This window comes from Procambarus clarkii, chromosome 52 (assembly GCF_040958095.1).
Source record: "Procambarus clarkii isolate CNS0578487 chromosome 52, FALCON_Pclarkii_2.0, whole genome shotgun sequence".
In the NCBI taxonomy this organism is placed as follows: domain Eukaryota; kingdom Metazoa; phylum Arthropoda; class Malacostraca; order Decapoda; family Cambaridae; genus Procambarus; species Procambarus clarkii.
In genome coordinates, this window is record NC_091201.1 from 21,359,161 (window position 1) to 21,380,882 (window position 21,722).

General features: G+C 45.9%; 1 protein-coding gene across 1 annotated transcript in view; it reads left to right on the top strand.

Moving 5' to 3' along the window:
* The window catches only part of LOC123763674 (integrin alpha-8), a 293,676-nt gene that overhangs the window by 2,076 nt on the left and 269,878 nt on the right, over positions 1–21,722 (top strand). Inside the window, 1 exon segment of the mRNA XM_069304445.1 lies at positions 17,609–17,816. Coding sequence (XP_069160546.1) covers positions 17,609–17,816 — 208 coding nt within the window.

Below are 21,722 nucleotides of genomic sequence, written 5' to 3' on the forward strand. Positions count from 1 at the left end.
CCTGCATCACTGAAGCTTTTACCCCTCCTACAGTTCTGAAACACCTTTTCTTTGAGCATTTTTCTTCGCACTACAACTCTGTTTCCATCTTCACCGATGTGTCTAAGTCTGCAAACGGTGAAGGCTAATCTGTTGTTTTTCCTGGCAGCACTTATATGTGTCCCTACCTCCGGAGACTAACATCTTCACAGGGGAACTTTATGCTATTCTCTATGTTCTTTGTCTCCTGCTTTCTCGTTGTCAATCTTCCTTTGTAGTTGTCGTTGACTCTCGTTATACTCTCCTGGCTCTCGGGTCCTTTAATCCGGTCCATCCAGTGGTTGTGGAGATTCAGCATTGGCTGTTTTTTATTTCCAGTAAATTTAAGTCGGTTGAGTTTTGCTGGGTTCCCAGCCATATTGGTGTCTCTTTAAATGAGCATGCGGACACTGCCGCTAGGGAAACTGTCTGCTCTTGTCCCATCTCCTGTAAAGATATTTCTTATTCCGACATTTACCCAGTTATTCATTCCTCCATCCTTACCCGTTGGCGGGTTTGTTGGTCTTTTACTGGTAACAAACTGCGTTCTCTTAAGAGTATTGTCCTTATGGCCTTCGTCCTACCACCGTAACCAGCGGTGGGAAACGGCTCTGGCGACGTTGTGTATTGGCCATACATGCTTAACTCACGGTCACTTAATGGAGTGCCCCCCTGCTCCTTATTGTCCAAATTGCCTTGTCCCTCTTATGGTCATTCATATCCTTGTTAAATGTCCTAACTTCCAGAACGAGCGTGTGTCTTGCTCCGCGTTCCTCGCAGTCGCTTGTCTCTCGATGGAATTCTTGGTGACTCGGATGCTTTTGATATCATTCGCCTTATGCGTTTCTGTTCTCGTATTGGCATCCTTGGTGATATTTAGCGCCCTCTGATTATTCCGCACATTTGATGGTGCTACATAATCTTACCGGTTTGGTGCCATATTTTGATTATTACTTACTTTGGATCTTCCTTTATGTTTTGGGCAAGCTTTCTTTCGTAGTTTATTTTGGCTAATCTGATTTCCTCGTTAGCTGAATTGAATGCCCTGTTATATATCTCGTAATCAATGATGTTAATCGTGGATTTATATCGTCTCCAGAGGTTCCGTTTATTTGACAATGCTCTTTTACCTACTTGTGTCATCTATCTTGTTGCCTTGCTTTTCATTTTCATTTTTGACACATCTTTGTACGAGTTCAGTAAGGCCTTTTCTTTCTTTTTTAATTTTCCCATGAGGTTTCCCTGCCCTGATCACCTGTCAGTTCCCTCCATGAGGTGTTTTGCAATTCCTCTCTCATTCCCTGATAGTCTACTCGATGGTAGTCTAGGTCATCATCCTGGACCTTTACGATAGTTTCTGTAATTGTATTCCATCTTAGAATATTGTCATCACACGATGGGGTGAATCTTTTCCCCTACTTGAATTTTATCGACATGCCCCCCCTTTTGATGTTAGCTCAAGGTCCTGAATGCTGTTACCTCGATTGGGCTCTACCACATATTGTATGAAAAATGAATCCTGCACCAGGTCTAGAAACTGATCACCTGCTTGATGTTAGATTTACCCGATCTATTGTCTAGTGGTTAAAATCGCCCATTATAAGAGATTGGGTTTGTGACGCAGCATTGATTACATTATGCAGATCAGTAACTTTATCTCCTGTTGCTGTGTCATCCGTGTAGCATACTCCCACTGTCAGTATGTTACCATCTTGAGCTAGAAATATCGTACCATACAGACTCCGAGGTTTTCTGTTCCTCATTATTGGTTCATTCAGGTCCTCTTTCACATAAAGGAGTACACCACCTGCTCTTGTTGTTCTGTCCTTTCTGAACGGTGGATGGTACCCTGGGAGGAGGATTCCTCCTTCAATAATGTCCTCTCGTCTCCATGTTTCACTAATGTCAATAATGTCTGGTGTCTCGGCCTCAGCATATGCATACAGTACTTCAAATTTATTCACCAGGCTTCTGGCATTAGTGTAGAAGTACTTTAAATATCTTACGTTGTTTCTATTTGTCTGAGAGATAGCTTCTGGATTCTGTACATTACTCTTCTGTTCGTTGTCATTCCGGTTTTGTGCATGTTCGTCTACCAATAATACGAAAAGCCAAACTTTTCTTTTATGGAATACATTTAAAGAAGTCAAAGGAAATATAAAAAGTACATGGAGAGCCATCTCTAACATCCTAAGGTCTAAACAGTCTCACAAATCCTAGGGTCTAAACAATCACGTTCCTTGTAGACAAGATGTCGCCTCGGCTCTGCCACTCGCTGACTCCATCAGGTAGTAGATAATATATATGATGACCTACAGCCTAACTTACTCCTAAGATACAAAGAACATGCTAATATGTTTGTGTAAATGGGCCTAACTCGCCTAATTTTCAAGGGAAAGTGGGAGGGAATTAATGATCTACCTTAGCACATCCTGCCCTCAGACGCCTGGCCTCCGATGGTCGTAGTGGTCCTCGGTTCCTGGGTCGCTCCTCGGCGATCTGGTCGAGAGTCACAAGTCCACAGGCGTCGTGAAGCAATGCGTCATCGCCGTCCTTACTCCGAAATTGCAGTTCCTCCCAACTGGTTCTACCAGTTGATTCATGCACACGTCGTCTCCCTCACTCTTTCCTTCACTGAGATATTCTCCTAGATCCGGACATGTCTCCCTTCCAAGTCCCCAGTGGATGTGACCCAGTCGCCAGCAACACTGCGTTGTCCTTGGGGATCCCCTGGTGGGGTACCACTCACTGCTCCGGCCCCGTTTCCGTCCCCAGCTCCTCCAAGACTAACAGTTCACAGTCCTCGGCGCCGTTACACATCTGGAACTCGGCTTCTTCGTACTTCCATGAAGTACACTAGTCTTCTGTAATGTTATGACACACGTCAGGCTGCATGCATCCACTGGTCAAGGCTATTAAACCTGCAAACTTGAGAGCACCTTCGGCGCACTTATGCTCTGTGCTAAGGGCCATGTGACTCTAAGCTTCTGGCGCTCTGAGCCCTCAGCATCGCCTGCCCGGTGACGGCACAGCCCGGGGGCTGGCTCCCCATTGGTCAGCTTCGGAACGTGACCATGGCCAGCCAATCGCCAAACTGCTGGCGCCCTCACAGTTTTGGCGCAGTGGCTATAATCTGTAATAGGCTATTCTAGCTGGTGTTGTGCCATGCGCACATTAATAAAAAAGTAAACAAAATAAATAAAACTGCTTATGACCTGTATGGTGTGAACTGCAGGTAAAAATAAAAAAGAATAAAAAAAAAAACTTTAAACATTTAATATAACAAAAATGACTTTAATAACACACAAAATAATAAGTAATACGTAATGAAAAACAAAGCCCTTAAACCTTGGCTTTACTCAAAATTATGAAGATAAATATAAATATAGGTGAGTTTTACGTTAATCAAAAAGGGGTGCAATGACTTTATACAAAAGCAATACACATCTACAGTCGCCTGGGGGAGGCGAGAGTAGATGTTACTGCTGATAATGTGTAATGTGGAGATTCAGTCTCGCACGCATGGGGTTCGCAGTTCCAGTCTCCTAGAGCCCAGGTGAATTGACGTACCTGTAGGATTTTTCATCTTAATATTCTAGTATTACATCCGTCAGCTTTAAATTGAAAGTCTAGATGGGTCTCTTGAGGAAGGACCTGCTTAGCTAACATGCTAGGTGTCGTAAGCAACTCAATCCCCACACTAGAGACCATAAAAAGAATGACTAGGCATGAGCAAACGCCTAGACCTTTAAAGTTTGAAATCCCTATCACTAGGCCCTCGACCTTCGCATATCGCTGGAGCAAATCTAACGAGTAGGTCACGGATTCTCGCAACATATTATTTATTGTGTGGTGCTATGAATTCAGTTTGAAGTTCAAGACGCAGTCTCAAATGAATAGCGATAATAATTTCAGGCAACATGGCAGAACACATGTAAATCATTAATAGTGTGGGATGTACGAAATTACAGCGTTCAACTTAACACTGAGATTTTTACCACAGTTTATTCAACAAAGTACTAACTACTACAACAACGAACATATCAATGACGTTACTCGAAATCCTTCCTGTGACACTTTTACGACAGCTAGACACCAGCTACGAGTATGACTATAGGATCCTACCTGCAATCTCGTTGTGGTGTATAAATGATCTAACTTGAACATACTGAGTGTTCACAAAGGATGCAATCAAGCAAAACATATTAATCTATAATCCCAATGCAACAACAAGGTAGGTTAGGAGACAAGTCTCCTGTAACCTCCTGTCAGTTACTTATGTTCCTTGCAGCCCTCCCCTGCAAATAGCAGTTGCAAATGCAATCAAACCAGTAGTCTACAATGACATTAAAAATGACTACTTGGGTTACTGGCAACTCTAGCAACCCTCCTTAATTAAAATCTTGCATTAACATTTCGTCCCTTGGACAATCAAGAATCAATGACTAATTGATCACGTTAAAAATAATAGGACACTTACGTTAATTTTATCTTGTCTCCCACAGACAAGTCAAACTGTACAACTGTCACCCCTCACTGTCTGGCTCGTTGTCGCCGTGAGGGGGCTTGGTGGGCGGCTGCTGGAGTGTAATGCTCCATTGGTCAGTCCTCTGTCCTTTTGCAGCCTTATGCTCCTGCTGCTGCCTTTACCAATTTTGCCAGGCCCCTTTTCCTTTTCTCGTGTTTCATTTTTCTCTCCCCCCCCCTCCCTCTTCTCCTATCAAATTGTCATTTCCTGCCAACCTTTTGCCTGTTTTGATTATTCTTTCGACCTTCTTTTGTTTTCACGCCCGGGTGTTTGAGGAGGCATACTCTTGCACCCGTAGAACTGTAGTACCCAACGTCTCAAGCGAGGGGAACCTTTTATTGTTAATCCTCCTTTCGTCACTGAACCCGCTCTCGACGGACTCACGGTTCTTAAGGTGGCGTTTGTGGAAGGTATGCTCACGCCGCACCCCTGGGGGCCCCGGCAAGATCGGCGATAGCTTCTTGTTGGGTGTCCTGCCTCTAATTGTGGCTCCATGGTGGGTGTGGGGGCACATTAGTGAATGAAAGTTTTCCCTCGTTTTCATGGCTGATAATGTTTCCCTTGTACTTTCTCAGGTTCGTGGGGTGGGCGACCAAGCCCCCGAGTCGGACTGTGTTTGAACACCAGGCCCTGTAGCCCCTGCTGCATTAGGCCCCGACGACCTGAGTACTCCCCTCAGCTCCCCTCCCTCCTCTGCAGTAGGGTCGAGTCCCCAGCCCCCAGTGGTGACCACCTCGTCCCCTGGCACGGCTTCGACTCTCATTGTGACTACTGCGCCTTTTACCCACATAAACTCCGGGGGTTCTCAACGCCATTCCCACCACGGCCGCACTCGCACGATCCCGTAATAGTACTTACAACGCCTTGTTTAGTCCCGCTACGTGGGCTAAATACTTTGATCTCCACCATCTGGATTCTACTCCTCCTGACGATTTCTCCCTCCATAAACACCTTGTTGATTCAGTAGATGCCTCTGTTACTTTTAACTCCACCAGTTACGGTACGTGTGTCGTCGCTGCTCCTTCTAAGGATGCAGCTACTCACTTAGCCGCTCTGTCCTGCATTGGAGAGACCCTGTTCGGGTCTCCAAGAACGCTCGGTTAAATGCCAGTGTTGGCACTGTTCTCCTCCCGCACCATGTTGCAACTGGTGTTCAGGACCTCAAAGATTGCCATGAGGATATTAAACATATCGTCGAAGCCCAAGGCCATTCTGTCCTCCAGGTGGACACGTTTACTCGACCCCCTCGTGGTCGTCGCCGTCAGCCCCTTCGAGTTGCAAAAATTACCTTTGAATAGGGCCCTTCCGCCCTCTATTATTCTTGCTGGTGCCAGATGCTCCTTTCAGGAGTACATTCCCTTCCTAGACTATGCAATAAGTGTTGGAAGTTCGGGCACGGTGTCCTCAAATGCACCAGTACTGTGTATGTGTACCCCTTGTGTGGGGACGGTAGACATTCTAAATCCGAGTGCACTTCTCCCCAAGCTCGCTGCCTCAATTGCGGTGAAGCTCACCCTACCTTCTCACGCTCGTGTTTGCACTACAAACTCGAGGAAGCCGTCCTCAACTTGAAGCACCGTGATCGTCTGTCTTTTCCTGAAGCGAGACGCAAGTTCGTCGTCTCACCCCTTTCGCGGGCGTCTCCTACCTTGCCTGTTGCGTTCTACCTCTCCTCGTCCTTCCCGTCTTCCTCAGTCTCACAACCGTTTCCAGGCCTTAAATCCAACCACACCCACCACCTCCTCCCCTGTTCCTTTGCCTCCTGTCACAGATGGTCTCCCTCCCGGTTCTCCATCTGGGATTTCCCCCCTTCCTACCCAGTCCGCCATATCTCCTTTGTCTTCTTCCCCATCTTCCCCCACTCTTTCTTCCCGACCCTTCCCCCAGTCTCTTGACCCTACACGCCACCTGTCTGTCCAGGCTGATATCCATCATCCTCCCAGCAATCTTCGTGTTATTCGCTCCTGCTCCTCTTCTCCTGCTGAGACCATTGAGTCTGTCGCCCGGTACGTTGTTACTGGAACATCTGTCTCTTAGAGACAGAAACGTAAGCCTGGCTCCTCTCCTTCTTCCTCTCCGTCGGGTAAGAAGGTTTCGCTTTCTTCCTCACCCCCTCCCTCTGACTCTGTCACTAAGCAACCCGTTCTCGCACTTTCTTTAAGTCAATATTGACTTATTAAATAAGTGCATATGTGACATACTAATTTATTGAGCATATTTTAATTTACCTTGAAAAGCTTCATAGAAAACACCGACCTTACCTAACCTTCTTAGTATGTTAAGATAAGCATCTTATTGCTTCGCTCTCCTAACGGCCGTCGTGTGTGCTCTCGTTCAGCTTCTCCTGTTGAGACACTGGAATCCGTTGCCCGGTACGTAGTTGCTGGGACACCTGTCTCTTTAAGTCAGAAGCGTAAGCCTGGCTCCTCTCCTTCCTCCTCCCCGGCGGGTAAGAAGGCTTCTCTTTCTTCCTCAGCCCCTACTTCTGGCTCTGTTGCTCCTTCCCCTCCCATTTCAGTGATTGTGCCCCCTGTTCCTGCTATGGAGGTTTCTTTGGCCCCTGCTTCCCTTTCGGTTGCTGCTCTTGCTGAGGTGCGCTCCCCTCTTTCTACTCCCCCTCTTCCTGCTGCTGTCCTTGACTGCTCCTCTCCGTTGTCTCCTCTCTCCTCCTCCTCCGGACCCCGCCCGCCCACCTCTGGTCTGTTCTCCCGCTTCCTTCCCTCCGTTTTGCTCAGTTTACCCATGCCCCCTAACCCTGACTTTGCTGACCCTGATCCTGACCCTGATATTCTTTAACGTGCTGTGTTGCTCTTTCGCCTTTCTTTCTTCCTTGTTCTCTGTTGTTGTCCTTTCCCTTCTCGTCGTTGTCCATTCTTCAATGGAACGTTCGAGGTTATTGAGCCAATTTCCTCGAACTCCAACTTCTGATTTCGCGGTTTTCGCCCCTTTGTGTCTGTCTCCAGGAGCCGATGCTTGGTGCTCGTCCTGGTCGTTTTCGTGGCTATTCCTTTCTCTCCCTCCCCCCCCCCCCAGCCGTTGCTGGGGCTCCTAATTCTTCTGCTCTCTTGATTCGCGTGATGTTCCCTTTGTTCCTTTACTTTTTCCTTTGCCTCTCCATTGTTCTGCTGCTCGTATCTTTGTGGGGAAATGGTACACAGTTGGTTCCATTTATCTACCCCCGAGTGTCCCGCTTTCTCTTCCTGATTTGAAACACCTCTTGGACTCCTTCCCGGAGCTTGTGCTCCTGCTGGGGGACTTCAATTGTTGTCATTCTCTTTGGGGTGACGTTCTGACGAATACCCGGGGTCGCCTTCTTGAGCCGTTTCTCCTCTCTTCTTCCCTGTCTCTTCTGAATTCTGGTGAGCCCACTCATTTGGACTCTTGGACTCGCACCCTTTCCTGTCTTGATCTTTCTCTCTGCTCTTCTTCTCTTTACTTAGATTTCACGTGGCAGGTTCTTGATGACCTCCATGGCAGTGATCATTTCCATATCCTTGTTTCCTTTTTCTCGTTTCGCCCTTCCCTCTTTTCCTAGGTGGCAGTTTGCTAAAGCGTACCCTCAGTGCTGCTCTCTCTGACCTCTCCCTTCTGCCTCTCCCTCGCGCTCTCCTTCTTTTTCATAACACTGTCTTCACTGCTGCTCTCCGCTCTATTCCTCGCTCTTCCTCTCGGGGTCCGCGGAAGTGCGTTCCCTGGTGGAATGCGGATTGTGCCCGGGCTGTCCGCTGTAAGCGTGCAGCCTGGAAGAGGCACCGCCGTCGGCAGACGGCCGATTCTTTCCTTTTCTTTCGGAAAGCGAGTGCGGTGGCCCGTAGGGCCATCCGTACGGCTAAACGTGAATGTTGGGCATATTATGTCTCAACAATTACGTCCGAAACTCCTTTGCCCCAGATCTGGTAGCGAATTCGCAAGATAGCAGGTAAGCTCGTTCCCGATGTTTCACCGGTCCTTCACCTCCATGATACTCCTGTGGCGGACCCGTTTCAGGTCGCTTCCGAACTGGGTTCCCACTTTTCTTCTGTTAGCTCTGGTCTCCATCTTCCCCAATCATTCCTTCTTCGTAAACCTGTCCTTGAATCTCGTCCTTTAGATTTCTGCATTCGTCTTCAGCTTCCCTATAATGATACCTTCTTTCTCTCTGAACTTCGTTCTGCCCTGGCCCTATGCGGTTCCACGGCGGCGGGCTCCGATGGTATTCATTATGAGATGCTTCGCCATCTCCCTCCGTGCACGTCTCAGTATTTACTGAGTCTGTATAACCGGATCTGGGAGTCGTCGTCAGTCCCTGAGGACTGGCTCGATGCCGTTGTCCTCCCTGTTTGCAAACCGGGGTCTCTGGGTACTTCCCCTAAGGACTTTCGCCCTATTGCCCTCACAAGTTGTGACTGCAAACTCTTTGAACGTATGGTTAACGTTCGTCTGATGTGGTTCCTGGAACATCATCACCTCCTCTCTTCTTCTCAATTTGGTTTCCGCAAGTGCCGCAGCACGACAGATGTCTGGTGAACTTGGAGGTCTATATTCGTACTGCTTTTGCTGCGAAGACCTCCGTTGTTGCGGTCCTTTTTGACCTGGTAAAGGCTAACGACACCACTTGGTGATATCATATTCTATCTCAACTTCATTCTTTTGGCCTTCGTGGTCATCTCTCTCTCTTTCTCCGCAGCTTCCTCTCTCGTCGTTCCTTTCGGGTGCGCCTTGGTACTGCTCTCTCTGCCTCTTTTCAGAATACGAAGTTGTGCCCCAGGGTAGTGTTCTGAGCACTTCTCTTTTTCTGGTTGCCCTCAATGGTCTCCTTTCCTCTCTTCCTTCAGGTGTCTTCTCCACTCTCTATGTCGATGATCTTACCCTTTGCTGTCAGGGTGATGATTCGCCTCTCATTCAGCGCCGGCTTCAACTTGCAATTGATGCCGTGTCGTCTTGGGCCACCGATCATAGCTTCAAGTTCTCTACTACTAAGACTTGTGCCATGACTTTTACGCGGAAACGGGTCGTTGTTCGTCCCTCTTTGTCACTTTATGGTCATCCCCTTGAGAACACAGATTCCGCGAAGCTTTTGGGGTTATTCCTTGACACTCGTTTGTCTTGGTCTCCCCATATCTCTTACCTCCGTGTTGAGTGCTCTAAGGCCCTTACCCTCCTTCGGGTCTTGTCCCATACTTCTTGGGGGGCAGATAGGCGCACTCTCCTTGCTTTACATTCCTCTCTCGTCCTGTCTAAGCTCGATTATGGTTGCCCTGCTTACTCGTCTGCTTCTCCTTCTACTCTTCGCTGACTTGATGCTTTGCACCATACTGGGTTGCGCCTCAGTTCTGGTGCCTTTCGTTCGACTCCCGTCCTTAGCTTGTATGTTGACACTGGCTTCCTGTCTCTCCAGGACCGCCGTGATCGCTACTGTCTTCGCTATCTTGCGCGGTCCTTACAACATCCTTCCTCTCACCTCTGTCGTGCTTTAACTTTTACCCCTCCTGCGGTTCCTGTTCCTCTTCACCACCTCCCTCTTTCTGTCCGGTTATCTCGCCTACAGGATTCTTTCTTTTCATATTTCTAATGTTTCTCCTCGTGTTGTTCCTTCTTTGCCCCCGTGGAGAGTCCCTCTTCCGCGGTTTTGTACTTCCTTCACCCGTATCACTAAAGCTTTAACCCCTCCTACGGTTCTAAAATGCCTTTTCCTTGAGCACTTTTCTTCTCACTCCCGCTCCGTTTCTGTCTTCACCGATGGGTCTAAGTCTGCGGACGGTGTTGGCTACTCTGTTGTTTTTCCTGATCGCACTTATGTGTCGCCTACCTCCGGAGACTAGCATCTTTACAGCGGAGCTTTATGCTATTCTCTATGCCCTTCGTCTCCTGCTTTCTCTCGGTCAGTCTTCCTTTGTAGTTGTTGTTGACTCTCACAGTGCTCTCATGGCTCTCGGGTCCTTTAATCCGGTTCATCCAGTAGTTGTCGAGATCCAGCATTGGCTGTTTCTTGTTCACAGTAAATTTAAGTCAGTTGAGTTTTGTTGGGTTCCCAGTCCTATTGGTGTGTCTTTAAATGAGCGTGCGGATGCTGCCGCCAAGGAAGCTGTCCGCTCTTGTCCCGTCTCTCGTAAAGGTATTCCATATTCCGACTTTTACCCGGTTATCCATCCTCTGTTCTTACCTGTTGGCAGGCTTCTTAATTGGTCGTCTGTTACTGGTAACAAACTCTGTACTCATAAATGTTGTGTTTCCTCGTGGCCGTCCTCCTTCCACCGTAACCGGCGGAAGGAGGACGGCCACGATTTCCCGGCGATGGGAAACAGCTCTGGCAAGGTTGCGTATTGGCCATACTCACTTAACCCATGGTCACTTGATGGAGCGCCGCCCAGCTCTTTATTGTCCTAGTTGCATTGTCCCTCTTATGGTCGTGTATGTCCTTCTTGAATGTCCTGACTTCCAGGACGAGCGTGTGTCTTGCTTTCCGACCGCCCCTCGTGGTCACCTGTCCCTCAATAGAATTCTTGGTGACTCGGATACTTTTGATATCGTTCGCCTTATGCGTTTTTGTTCTCGTATTGGCATCCTTGGTGATATTTAGCGCCCTCTGATTATTCTGTGCATTTGATGGTGCTACATAGCCTTCCCGTTTGGTGCCTTCTTTTGATAATTACTTACTTGGTTGGTTGGCATGCAAAGTGGCGTCCCGAAGGCGTCTGTCTTGGTTGCTATGGGAATGGCTCGGGATGGCTGCCCACCTCAAGCCTTCCCTCCTCGCTTCTGTCTCTCTCACTCTTGCAGGATCATTCCATGTGAATTCACCAAAGGCCTCCCACTCGACCCTTTCTAAATCTAATAAAATTTTGTAATAAAGTAGCCCTAGACCCCAAATGAAAATGTGCAAAATATTAGAGCTCAATCAGCTTTGTACTTAAATAACAGGTCCATATGGAATGGGCTCTCGTCCCGTTAATGCGTAAATACCACAAAAATTACCAACTTTGACCCTTTGTTAAATCACGACTAGTGCCCCGAGAGGTGTGAAATTTGGCATACCAGGGAAACGTTTGGTGCGGAATACAGCAGTGTAATTAAAAAATGTAGTTTGGGTAGCCATTCATCTACCAATCCATGCTAATATCACTGCCTATAAATCTCATTATCTCAATATGCGTCATTCCCAATTTGGTTTTGAATGACACCATTGGATAGAGCAGATTTTTCTGTACAGAGTAACTTTTATTTAGATTGAGATCTGAACTCCTAGTTCAGCCACAGGACTCTGAAAATGACACTTTTATATGCGAGGCGTACGTAAATTGTAGGCTGTCAAATCCAGAGCATGGCAATTTGCAGAAGGCAAATTTATCCATTATTAGTGTATTCCTTGCTTTGGTCCATGGTGGCTGAGCCACTACCAACTAAAAGATTGGCAACCCCATCGGCTAGGGGGCCACGCCCGATAGCCAGGCAAGGCTAGTCACGGGCGGGCCACTTTCTCACAGGTTCCCAAGCTCACGTGGAGTCTTATCCTAGGATTATCCGCTGCAGTAGCTACTGTGTTGGTCGCAAATCTTTTTGCTTTACATGACATTTCTTCTTGAAGGGATTGCAGCAAGTTTTTACAAAAATTCAAATTTCGACAACAGCAAAGCTTCATGATGGAGGCACACTTGAGATTCTCCATCCAAGTTCAGTTCACTTCGCTTCGCTATCAGTTTTTGATCTTCTGCACTATATGTTTTAGAAACTTCAAGCCTTTGTTGGGAGTGTAGGTTGTCAAGTGACATTCAGAAGAGCACACTCATGCTAGCAATACACATGGCAATTAACCAATGGAATCCTGATTATGACGTATCCGTAATCGAATTCAATTCAAATTATTTACTGAATACAGTAATATCAAGTGAGACCGTAATACATTAATATTAATATTGCTTTTTATTTATTTGTGTATTTATTGCAAGTAAATACACAAATAAGTAAACAGCAATGTTTGACCTGTTGACACGACACTACAAAGATGTAAAGATAAATATTGGACAGGAACCAAAAATAGCACTGATTGTTTAATAATAGTTCTGAATCCCACCCAAAAATATTCTACCCAATGAAGCTTAAAATTTCAATCAGTTTGATATCAATTGCTAGCAGTCATGATCAAGTGCACAAGAAGATGGAGAATCATAATTTAATTTTTTCGATATCGCACCAAGGTATGTCATTTTCAGTGTCCTCAGGCTGAACTAGGAATTCAGATCCCAACCTAAATAAAAGTTACTCTTGTACAGAAAAATCTGCTCTATCCAATGGTGTCTTTCAAAACCAAATTGGGAATGACGCATATTGAGATATTTTGAGATATATTGGCAGTGATATTAGCATGGATTGGTAGCTGAATGGCTACCCAAACTACTTTTTTGATTACACTGTTGTATTCCGCACCAAAAGTTGCTGTGGTATGCCATATTTCACATCTATCTTGGCACTAGTCGTGATTTAACAAAGGGTCAAAGTTGGTAATTTTTGTGGTATTTACGCATTAACAGGACGAGAGCCCTCTCAGTATGGACCTGGTATTTAAGAACCAAAGCAGATTGAGCTCTAATATTTTGCAAAGTGTTATTTGGGGTCTAGGGCTATCTTACCTACAAAATTTCATGGCATTTGGAGAGTGTCGAGTGGGAGCCATAGGGGACTTTTTTGGTGATTTGAGATGGAATGACCCTGCAGTAAAAACTGCTACACGCTCTATTTCCACAAATACGCTACAACGGCCATTGTAACATATTTGGGATGCTGATGACCTGGGCTCTCCAACGAGCCTAAACACGGGATGTTTTGTGTACGGGTTACAAATCTAGACAGAGTGCACGGCCATTTACGTGCCTGGTGCACGGCAACACACGTGCACCTCACATTAGTAAAAGATTTAGCTGGTGGAAACCCATACCCTTACAGTATGAATGATGCCTTTATTAGGCTGCTTAATAAAATCTATACAGCCCTTGACAAAATTAAGTTCCCAATTGGCCTCTTCATTGACCTTGAGAAAGGCCTTTTGTAATGTAAACCATAACTACCTCTTACTTAAACTTCATCACTATGGTACCCGAGCCCTTGATCTGAACTATACTCGTTCTTATATCAGTGACAGACACCAGTGTATAGTCATCAATAACATAACCTCCCCCCCACTCTACCAATGGCAGTAGCGGGGCCACAGGTCAACATCTTGGGGACCTCTCCTATTTCTTATATACATCAAAGATTTGCCAAATGTTTCTAAAATTCTTAAACCTATACTATTTGCAGACGATACTACCTTTGTCTATTCTGACCCCAATCCCCACACACTAAATAATAGTCAACAGTGAATTAATAACATCCGCTCGTGAATGTCGACCAACAAACTTACACTAAACATAGGAAAGACCTTCTACATTTGATAAGGTAGTAAATTATCAAATCAAATTTAACATCAGGTAGACAATGTTAACATAGCAATAGAAAGGGGAAAAAAAAAGTTCCTTGTCCCATACATAGACAAGAGTTTACCTGAGTTTACCTTAGAGCCACTAACACTTATGGCCTCAACGAGGACAGGAAGCCGGCGGCTTGTCGAAGGTCCTCCATTTGCCTTGATGATCTTTTCCAACTGTACTTTAAATCCCAAGAGTTTTTGGCATTATACGGCTTCAGAGGGTAGGTGGTTCCATGGGTTAATAACCCTGTGGGTGAAAAAGCATCTCTTGTTCTCCAGTCCTACATTGTGGCTTGTGAGGTTGAAACCGTTATTCCTTGTTTGTGTTACATCTAACCTTTTTGAAGAAATTTTTCGAATCGACATCCTCCAATTTATTCAGTATTTTAAATGTTTCAATAAGATCCACCCCTGTCATGCCGGGTTTATAGTGTTGTTAGCTCTGTGGCCCTCAACCGTTCCTGATACACGAGTTGACTTAGCTCTGGAATGATTTTTGTTGCCCGGTGTTGCACCTTCTCCAGAGCAGCTACATCCTTCTGAAGATGAGATCTCCGTGCTTGGATACAGTAATCCAAATGGGGGAGCACCAGAGATTTATACAATTAAATCACTACCTTATTTTGCTTGAAAACGAAGATAGGCTTGATTATTCCAAGTGTTTGGTTAGCTTTTTTTAACTGCTGCCCCAACCTGCTGTGCACCTATCATTGAGTTGTAGATTTTGACTCGAAGGTCCTTTTCTTCATCAATTTGTTGTAATGTATTAATTTGGTAGTTTGTGGCGCGGGTTGTTGTACCCCACATGCAGAGTCTTGCATTTGTCATATTAAAAAGCATTTGTCAGTCATCTGACCATTTGTGGAATTCCTGCAAATCTCTTTGTAAGTCTACAACATCAATATCATTTCTCACTTTGACATAAATCTTTGTGTCATCTGCACATTTGATGATGTGTTTTGTAATAATCTCATCTGTCATTGATGTGAATGACAATAAGGATTGGGCCCAAAATGGACCCCTGTGGTACCCTACTTACCATTTTTCTCCAATCAGATTCATTCCTATTTAGCATCACTCTTTGTTTTAATCATTGTGTTATTACATTCTAGAATTTTTTCCATTTATTCCACGTGCCTATAATTTTTCTTGCCGGTCTTTCATGTGGTACCTTGTCAAAGGCTTTATACAAATCCTTGTATACTACGCCAACCGGAAGTCCTTTGTCTGAGTAGCTGGTTACCGTTTCCAAAAATGTGAACAGATTTGAAAGGCAGGATCGATTTTTAACTAACCAAAGTTGTGTTGATTTTACAAGATTGTTCACTGAAAGATGGAGAAAGATTCCCCCTCCCTTAGGTTTGTGCCCGTGAGCTTATAGATGTGTGATGTCAATCTGATTGGAAGGTAGTTCTCCGCTGAACTCTTTCTGCCTTTATTTAAAATAGGGGTTACATTTTCATATTCCAGGCTAGGGGGACAATGCGTAAATTTCCAGGCTAGGGGGACTATCCCTTGGTCCAGAGATTTTGCGAAAAGTAATTTCAGTTGAAGGCATTGCTCCTCTGCCAATTCCTTAATAACTTTGATCTATATTCCATCAACACCTGGAGCTTTCGAATCTTTAAGTGTCAATGCTCTTCCTAAATATGTCGCACGTTATGGTTACACTCCTAAATTGATCCTCTTCACTTTCTTGAAATATTTATGTGCGTTATGCGATGTCATCTAACCTTTCTAATGTGAACATTGATGTAAAATATTCATTTAGTGTGTTAGCTGCCCTTTTGTTTTCCATTATTTCTTGGTGAGTCTCTCTCATCTTTTAGAGGTCCTACCCAGTCTTATTATTGGTTTTACTTCTTATATAGGAATATAACGACTTTAGATTTAACCCCCGATGTACCTTCTTGTATATAAATAAATAAATAGGCACAATAAAGCACATTGATAGTTTTGAATGAAAGCATTGCATAGGTTTGCGCATTTCATAGATTGCTCATTGCATAGGTTCGAACTCAAATTAAGACTCCAGTGGATTTGTTTATTATTATTATTATTATTATTATTATTATTATTATTATTATTATAAAAAGCAATGGTGATGAGAGGACCGTACTACGTGGGACCCCTTTTCGTCCACATACTTACGTTCCGGCTATGCTGTTGACCTCTCGATCAGTGGTCAGAGTGAAACATATATTAATAATACTTGTAAATGACAAGCAAACAATTATTTATATCGTTTTCTTCATACATTTTTACTGCATTATTATTACTGTTAGAATCAACTTTATGGGGATTAATTAAATATAGAGCGGCAAGTATTGGGTGCGAGGAGCCTGCCGAGTACAGTTGGTAACCTGTGGTTGGGTGTCTGTTTAAGCTCATTAAGGTTCACCTAGGCCAACTACTGACCTTCCCCAGGATACAACCCAACAGTTGTCTGAGTCCAGAGTACTGCTAGGTGCTGCAGGTGAACATTGCCAAATGTTCACCTGTCAATGTTCACCAAATGTTCAAATGGAGACATCAATGGGTCCTACTAATTACTCAAAGATATATTGTTGCCTGCAGAGTGTTTGCTGGCATATCAGCCTCCTGTACCTTTTATTTATTTATATATATACAAATATATAAATATATATATTTATTTATTTATATATATGTTATATGTATAACATGTTATGTGTTGTTATGTATGTTATATGTTAGGTACCGGAGGCTGATATGCCAGCAAACACTCTCCAGGCAACAATATATCTTGGATAAGTCGCTCCACAACATTGTCGCTCGGCTCGTCAACTCCCCATGGCGTCACCTCCCACTTAGCTTCGTCTAATTTCGTTATTAAATTATATTATTTCAGGGGTAAAATCATGTTCTACATTCAGCACTAACATTATAGTGAGTAAATATTTTATATTTATTCGTTGCTTAAATAATGCTAGGAGGCTTTGGGTAATTAGTAGGACTTACATCAGGTAGTGAGGGGGAAAAAAAGAGCCCAAACGTTTGTGTCCTGCAGCAGGAATCATCCCCTTGATCTTATGGTTGTGAACAGTAGGGCAAAGTTAATTGTCTGTATCTAAAATAAATTTGGAGTTGATTGGTAGTAATACAAAAATTTATTAGGTTTCCTCTGTCTATTTCTACCTTGTTTAATATAGGTTACAGGCTTCCAGCTCCACTTTTTCTAAATAAATTACAGGTTCCCAGCTCACCTATCCTAAAACAGGTTATTGATTTATAGCTCCACCTACTTTAAAATAGGTTTCAGTCCGTACTTATCCTAAAATAAGTTATAATCAAATCGAACTCAAGCCTCTGGATATTTTGATCCTGACAGTGTGTTGACAAATCATTTACTCTCTTAATGTATGTATTTCCTTGGCTTGAATAGAAACATCCTTGCAATATATAATCTGTTCTATAATTTGCACCACCCTCATCATAACGCACATGATCATAATAAAACCACTAGATGACACTCATTAATGACATTGAGCAAAATTAACACACATTCATGCTAACTTTTGCCTACTGAAGTGTATGGACAATGATGTGTATGTATGAGAGGAAGAGTGACACCTGATCCGAGACATATTGTTGTGGTGAAGGCTGCTGGTGGGCGCCCCGCGAGCCAACACCAGCGAGGACCAGCTACGTCAGGGGGCGCTCTACTCCTGCAGCCTGGAGCCTGAGATCGCTGGGTGTGAGCAGCTTGAGGTGAAGCAAGGCAAATATAAGCCCTGGATCTATAAGGATATCCAGGATGATCAAGGTCTTGGCTTCTCCTTGGCTTCTGACGGCAAAGAAAACATTGTGGTAAGTAAACTCTGGTTTGGTTATAGGGTTAGCCTTACTGTGAAGGAGTCCTTTGTGCAGAAATGATTTGTTGTAAGCGATTACAGCAATTATTTTGTGCAAATCTGAAATAATATTACCATTTTTGGTGGTAACTTCTTATCTCTTAATATTTAATCTCTACATGATATCCAAAGATCTCTTGCATCATATAAATGAATAACATTGACTTATTTCATTATGATGTATAAATGGTGCCGTTTACTGTCTAATTGTAGAGCTAAGCCATGGAGGACAAGTATCACCCACCCCCATAAACACACATTCCCCCCATAACGACACTACCTCCACATAACGACACATCCCCATAACGACACATCCCCCACCAGAATGACACATTTTCCTCCTATAATGACACAGCCTTCCTGATAACACATCCTTCCCTATAAGTATTCAATTTAATGTCCAATGACACAGTCTCCCCCATAACGACACATCCTCCCCATAACACATTCCCCCACCATAACAACACAGCCTCTCCCAATAACGACACATCTCCCAATAACGATATGCTCCCCGATTACGACACATCCTTTCCTCATAACTATGCATCGTCTCCAAAGCGACACATCTTCCCCATCTTGGTTATCTTGAGGTTATCTTGAAATTATTTCGGGGCTTAGCGTTCCCGCGGCCCGGTCCTCGACCAGGCCTCCTTTTTGTTACAACCCCCCCCCCCCCCCCAGGAAGCAGTCTGTAGCAGCTGTCTAACTCCCAGGTACCTATTTACTGCTCGGTAACAGGGGCATCAGGGTGAAAGAAACATTTTGCCCATTTGTCTCCGCCACCTCCGGGGATCGAACCCTGAACCTCAGGACTACGAATCCGAAGTGCTGTCCACCCTGCTGTCAGGCGCCCATAACGACATATTCTCCCCCATAACGACACGAGCGGTAGATGGTTAAAACAAGTAAGGTGAGAAGGTGGTTTCCTTGCCAGTCTCACGTGATAGTTGACAAAAGCTTTAGCAAAGTCCATGTAAGATAAATCTACGGGAAGTCCTTTGTCTGAATAGCCGGTTACCATTTCCAGAAATATGAGCAGGTTTGTAAGGCAGGATCTATACTGAACAAACACATGTTTCGTTGATTTTGCAAGATTGTTCTCTGTGAGATGTTGTATGATTCCATCTCTTAGGATTCTCTTCATGAGCTTGCCCCCCCTCCCAGTTCAGCTCGTTGATGTTGTGAGGGGGGCTTAGTGGGCGGCTACCAGAGTGTGATGCTCCTTGGGAGAGTCCTCTGTCCTTTTGTGGTCTTGTGCTCCTGCTGCTGTCCTCTCTAATTGTGCTGAACGACTTTTCCTTTTCCTTGTGTTTCGTTTTTCTCCCCCCCCCCCCCCCCTCTTCTCCTATCTGCTTGTCGTTTCCTGCTGACCTTTTGCTTGTTTTGGTTATTTCTTTGGACTACTTCTATTTTGACGCCCGGGTGCTTGAGGAGGCATACTCTTGCACCCGTAGAACTGTAGTACCCGACGTCGAGAGCGAGGGGAATCTTTTATTGTCAATCCCCCTTTCGTCACTGAACCCGATCTCGAAGGACTGACGGTTCTTAAGGTGGCGTTTGTGGGGCGTATACTCACGACGCACCCCTAGGAGGCCCCGGCATGATCGGCGATAGCTTCTTGTTGGGTGTCCTGCCTCTAATTGTGGCTCCATGGTGGGTGTGGGGGCACATTCGTGAGCGAGTGTTTCTTTTCGTGTCTATGTTGCTGAATGTTCCTCTTGTACCCTCTCAGGCTCGCGGCGTGGGCGACCAAGCTCCCGAGTCGGACTGTATTGGAAGACCGAGCTCTGTAGCCCCCGCTGCATTGGGCTCCGACCTTGCTCCTCCTTTGACCCTTCTGACTAATCTCCTCGGCTCCCCTCCCTCCTCTGTGGTTAGGTCGAGCCCAAAGCCTCTGGTGGTGACCACCTCGCCCTTTGGCACGGCTCAGTCTCTAGTTGTGACTACTGCGCCTTTTAACCACTCTCTCTCTGGGGGTTCTCAGCACCGACACTAGCCTGATTCCTTCCCGTTCTGATGCCTATCAAGCCTTGTTTGGTCCCGCTTTGTGGGCCAAATACTTTGATCTCCTCCCTCTTGATTCTGCACCTCCTGACAATTTCTTCCTTCATAGGCACCTTGTTAATTCCGTAGATGCCTCTGTCACCTTCAACCCCACCCGTCTCGGTACACGTGTCGTTGCTACTCCTTCTCAGGATGCGGCCTCCCGCTTGGCTGCTTTATCCTGCCTTGGCGAGACCCCTGTTCAGGTCTCCAAGAACGCTCGGTTGAGTGCCAGTGTTGGCGCTATTCTTTTTCCGCCCCATGTTACAACCGGTGTTCGGAATCTGCAGGACTGCCACGATGATATTCAGCATATCCTTGAGGCCCAGGGCCTTTCTGTCCTCCGGGTAGACACATTTACTCGTCCCCCTCGTGGTCGTCGCCGTCAGCCCCTTCGGGTTGTGAAGATTACTTTTGATGGTAGGACCCTTCTGCCCTCTTTCGTTCTTGCTGGGGCCAGCTGCTCTGTCCAGGAGTACATTCCTTCTCCTATTCTCTGTAAGAAGTGCTGGAGGTTTGGGCATGGTGCCCTCCGCTGCTATGGGACTGTCTGTCTCTCTCTGTCCTTTGTGTGGGGGCGATGGTCACTCTAAGTCAGTGCACTTCTCCCCAGGCTCGCTGCCCCAACTGCGATGAGGCCCATTCTACCTTCTCCTGTGCGTGTATCCATTACAAGCTTGAGGCAGCCGTCCTCAACTTGAAGCACGGGAGCATTTATCTTTTCCTGAGGCGAGGCGCCAGGTTCGCCGGCTCCCGCCTTATGCTAACGTCTCTTATGCTCGCATGTTGCACTCTTCCTCTCCTCGTCCTTCCCACCTTCCACAGACTCACAACCGTTTCCGGGCCTTGGACTCTGATACGCCCACTGCCCCCTCGTCTGTTCCTTCAAGTTCTGTCCCGAAGGGTGCCCCCTCCTGGTCCTCTGTCTGGGGTTCCCCTTCTCTCTACCCGGTCTGTCATTTCTCCTATGTCTTCTTCGTCGACTCGCTCCGATCCTCCTTCCCATCCTCCTTCTCCATCTATTGACTCTCCCCGCCGCCTGTCAGTGCGGGCTGATGTTCATCTCTCTCCTAACGGCCGTCGTGTGTGTTCTCGTTCAACTTCTCCTGTAGAGATGCTTGAATCCGTTGCCCAGTACGTAGTTGCTGGGACACCTGTCCCTTTAAGTCAGAAGCGTAAGCCTGGCTCCTCTCCTTCCGCCTCCCCGGCAGGCAAGAAGGCTTCGCTTTCTTCCTCGGCCCCTACTACTGACTCTATCGCTCCTTCCCTTCCCATTTCGGTATTTGCGCCCCCTGTTCATGCTATGGAGGTTTCTTTGGCCCCCGCTTCCCTCTCTGTGGCTGCCCTTGCTGAGGTACGCTCCCCTCTTCCTGCTGCTATCCTTGCCTGCTCCTCTCGGTTGTCTCCTACTCTTCCTCCTCCTCCTCCGGACCCCGCTCGTCCACCTCTGGTCTGTTCTCCCGCTTCCTTCCCTCTGTCTTTGCTCAGAGTACCCATACCCCCTAACCCTGACTTTGCTGACCTTGATCCCGATCCTGATCATTAACGTGCTATGTTGCTCTTTCGTCTTTGTTTCTTATTTGTTTTCTGTTGTTGTCCTTTCTCTTCTCGTCGATGTCTATTATTCAATGGAACGTTCGGGGTTATTATACCAATTTCCTGGAACTCCAACTTCTGATTTCACGGTTTTCGCCCCTTTGTGTCTGTCTCCTGGAGCCGATGCTTGGTGCTCGTCCTGGTCACTTTCGTGGCTATTCCTTTCTTCCCCCCCCCCCTTCATCCCGGGCTGTTGCTGGGGCTCCCAACTCTTCCGCTTTCT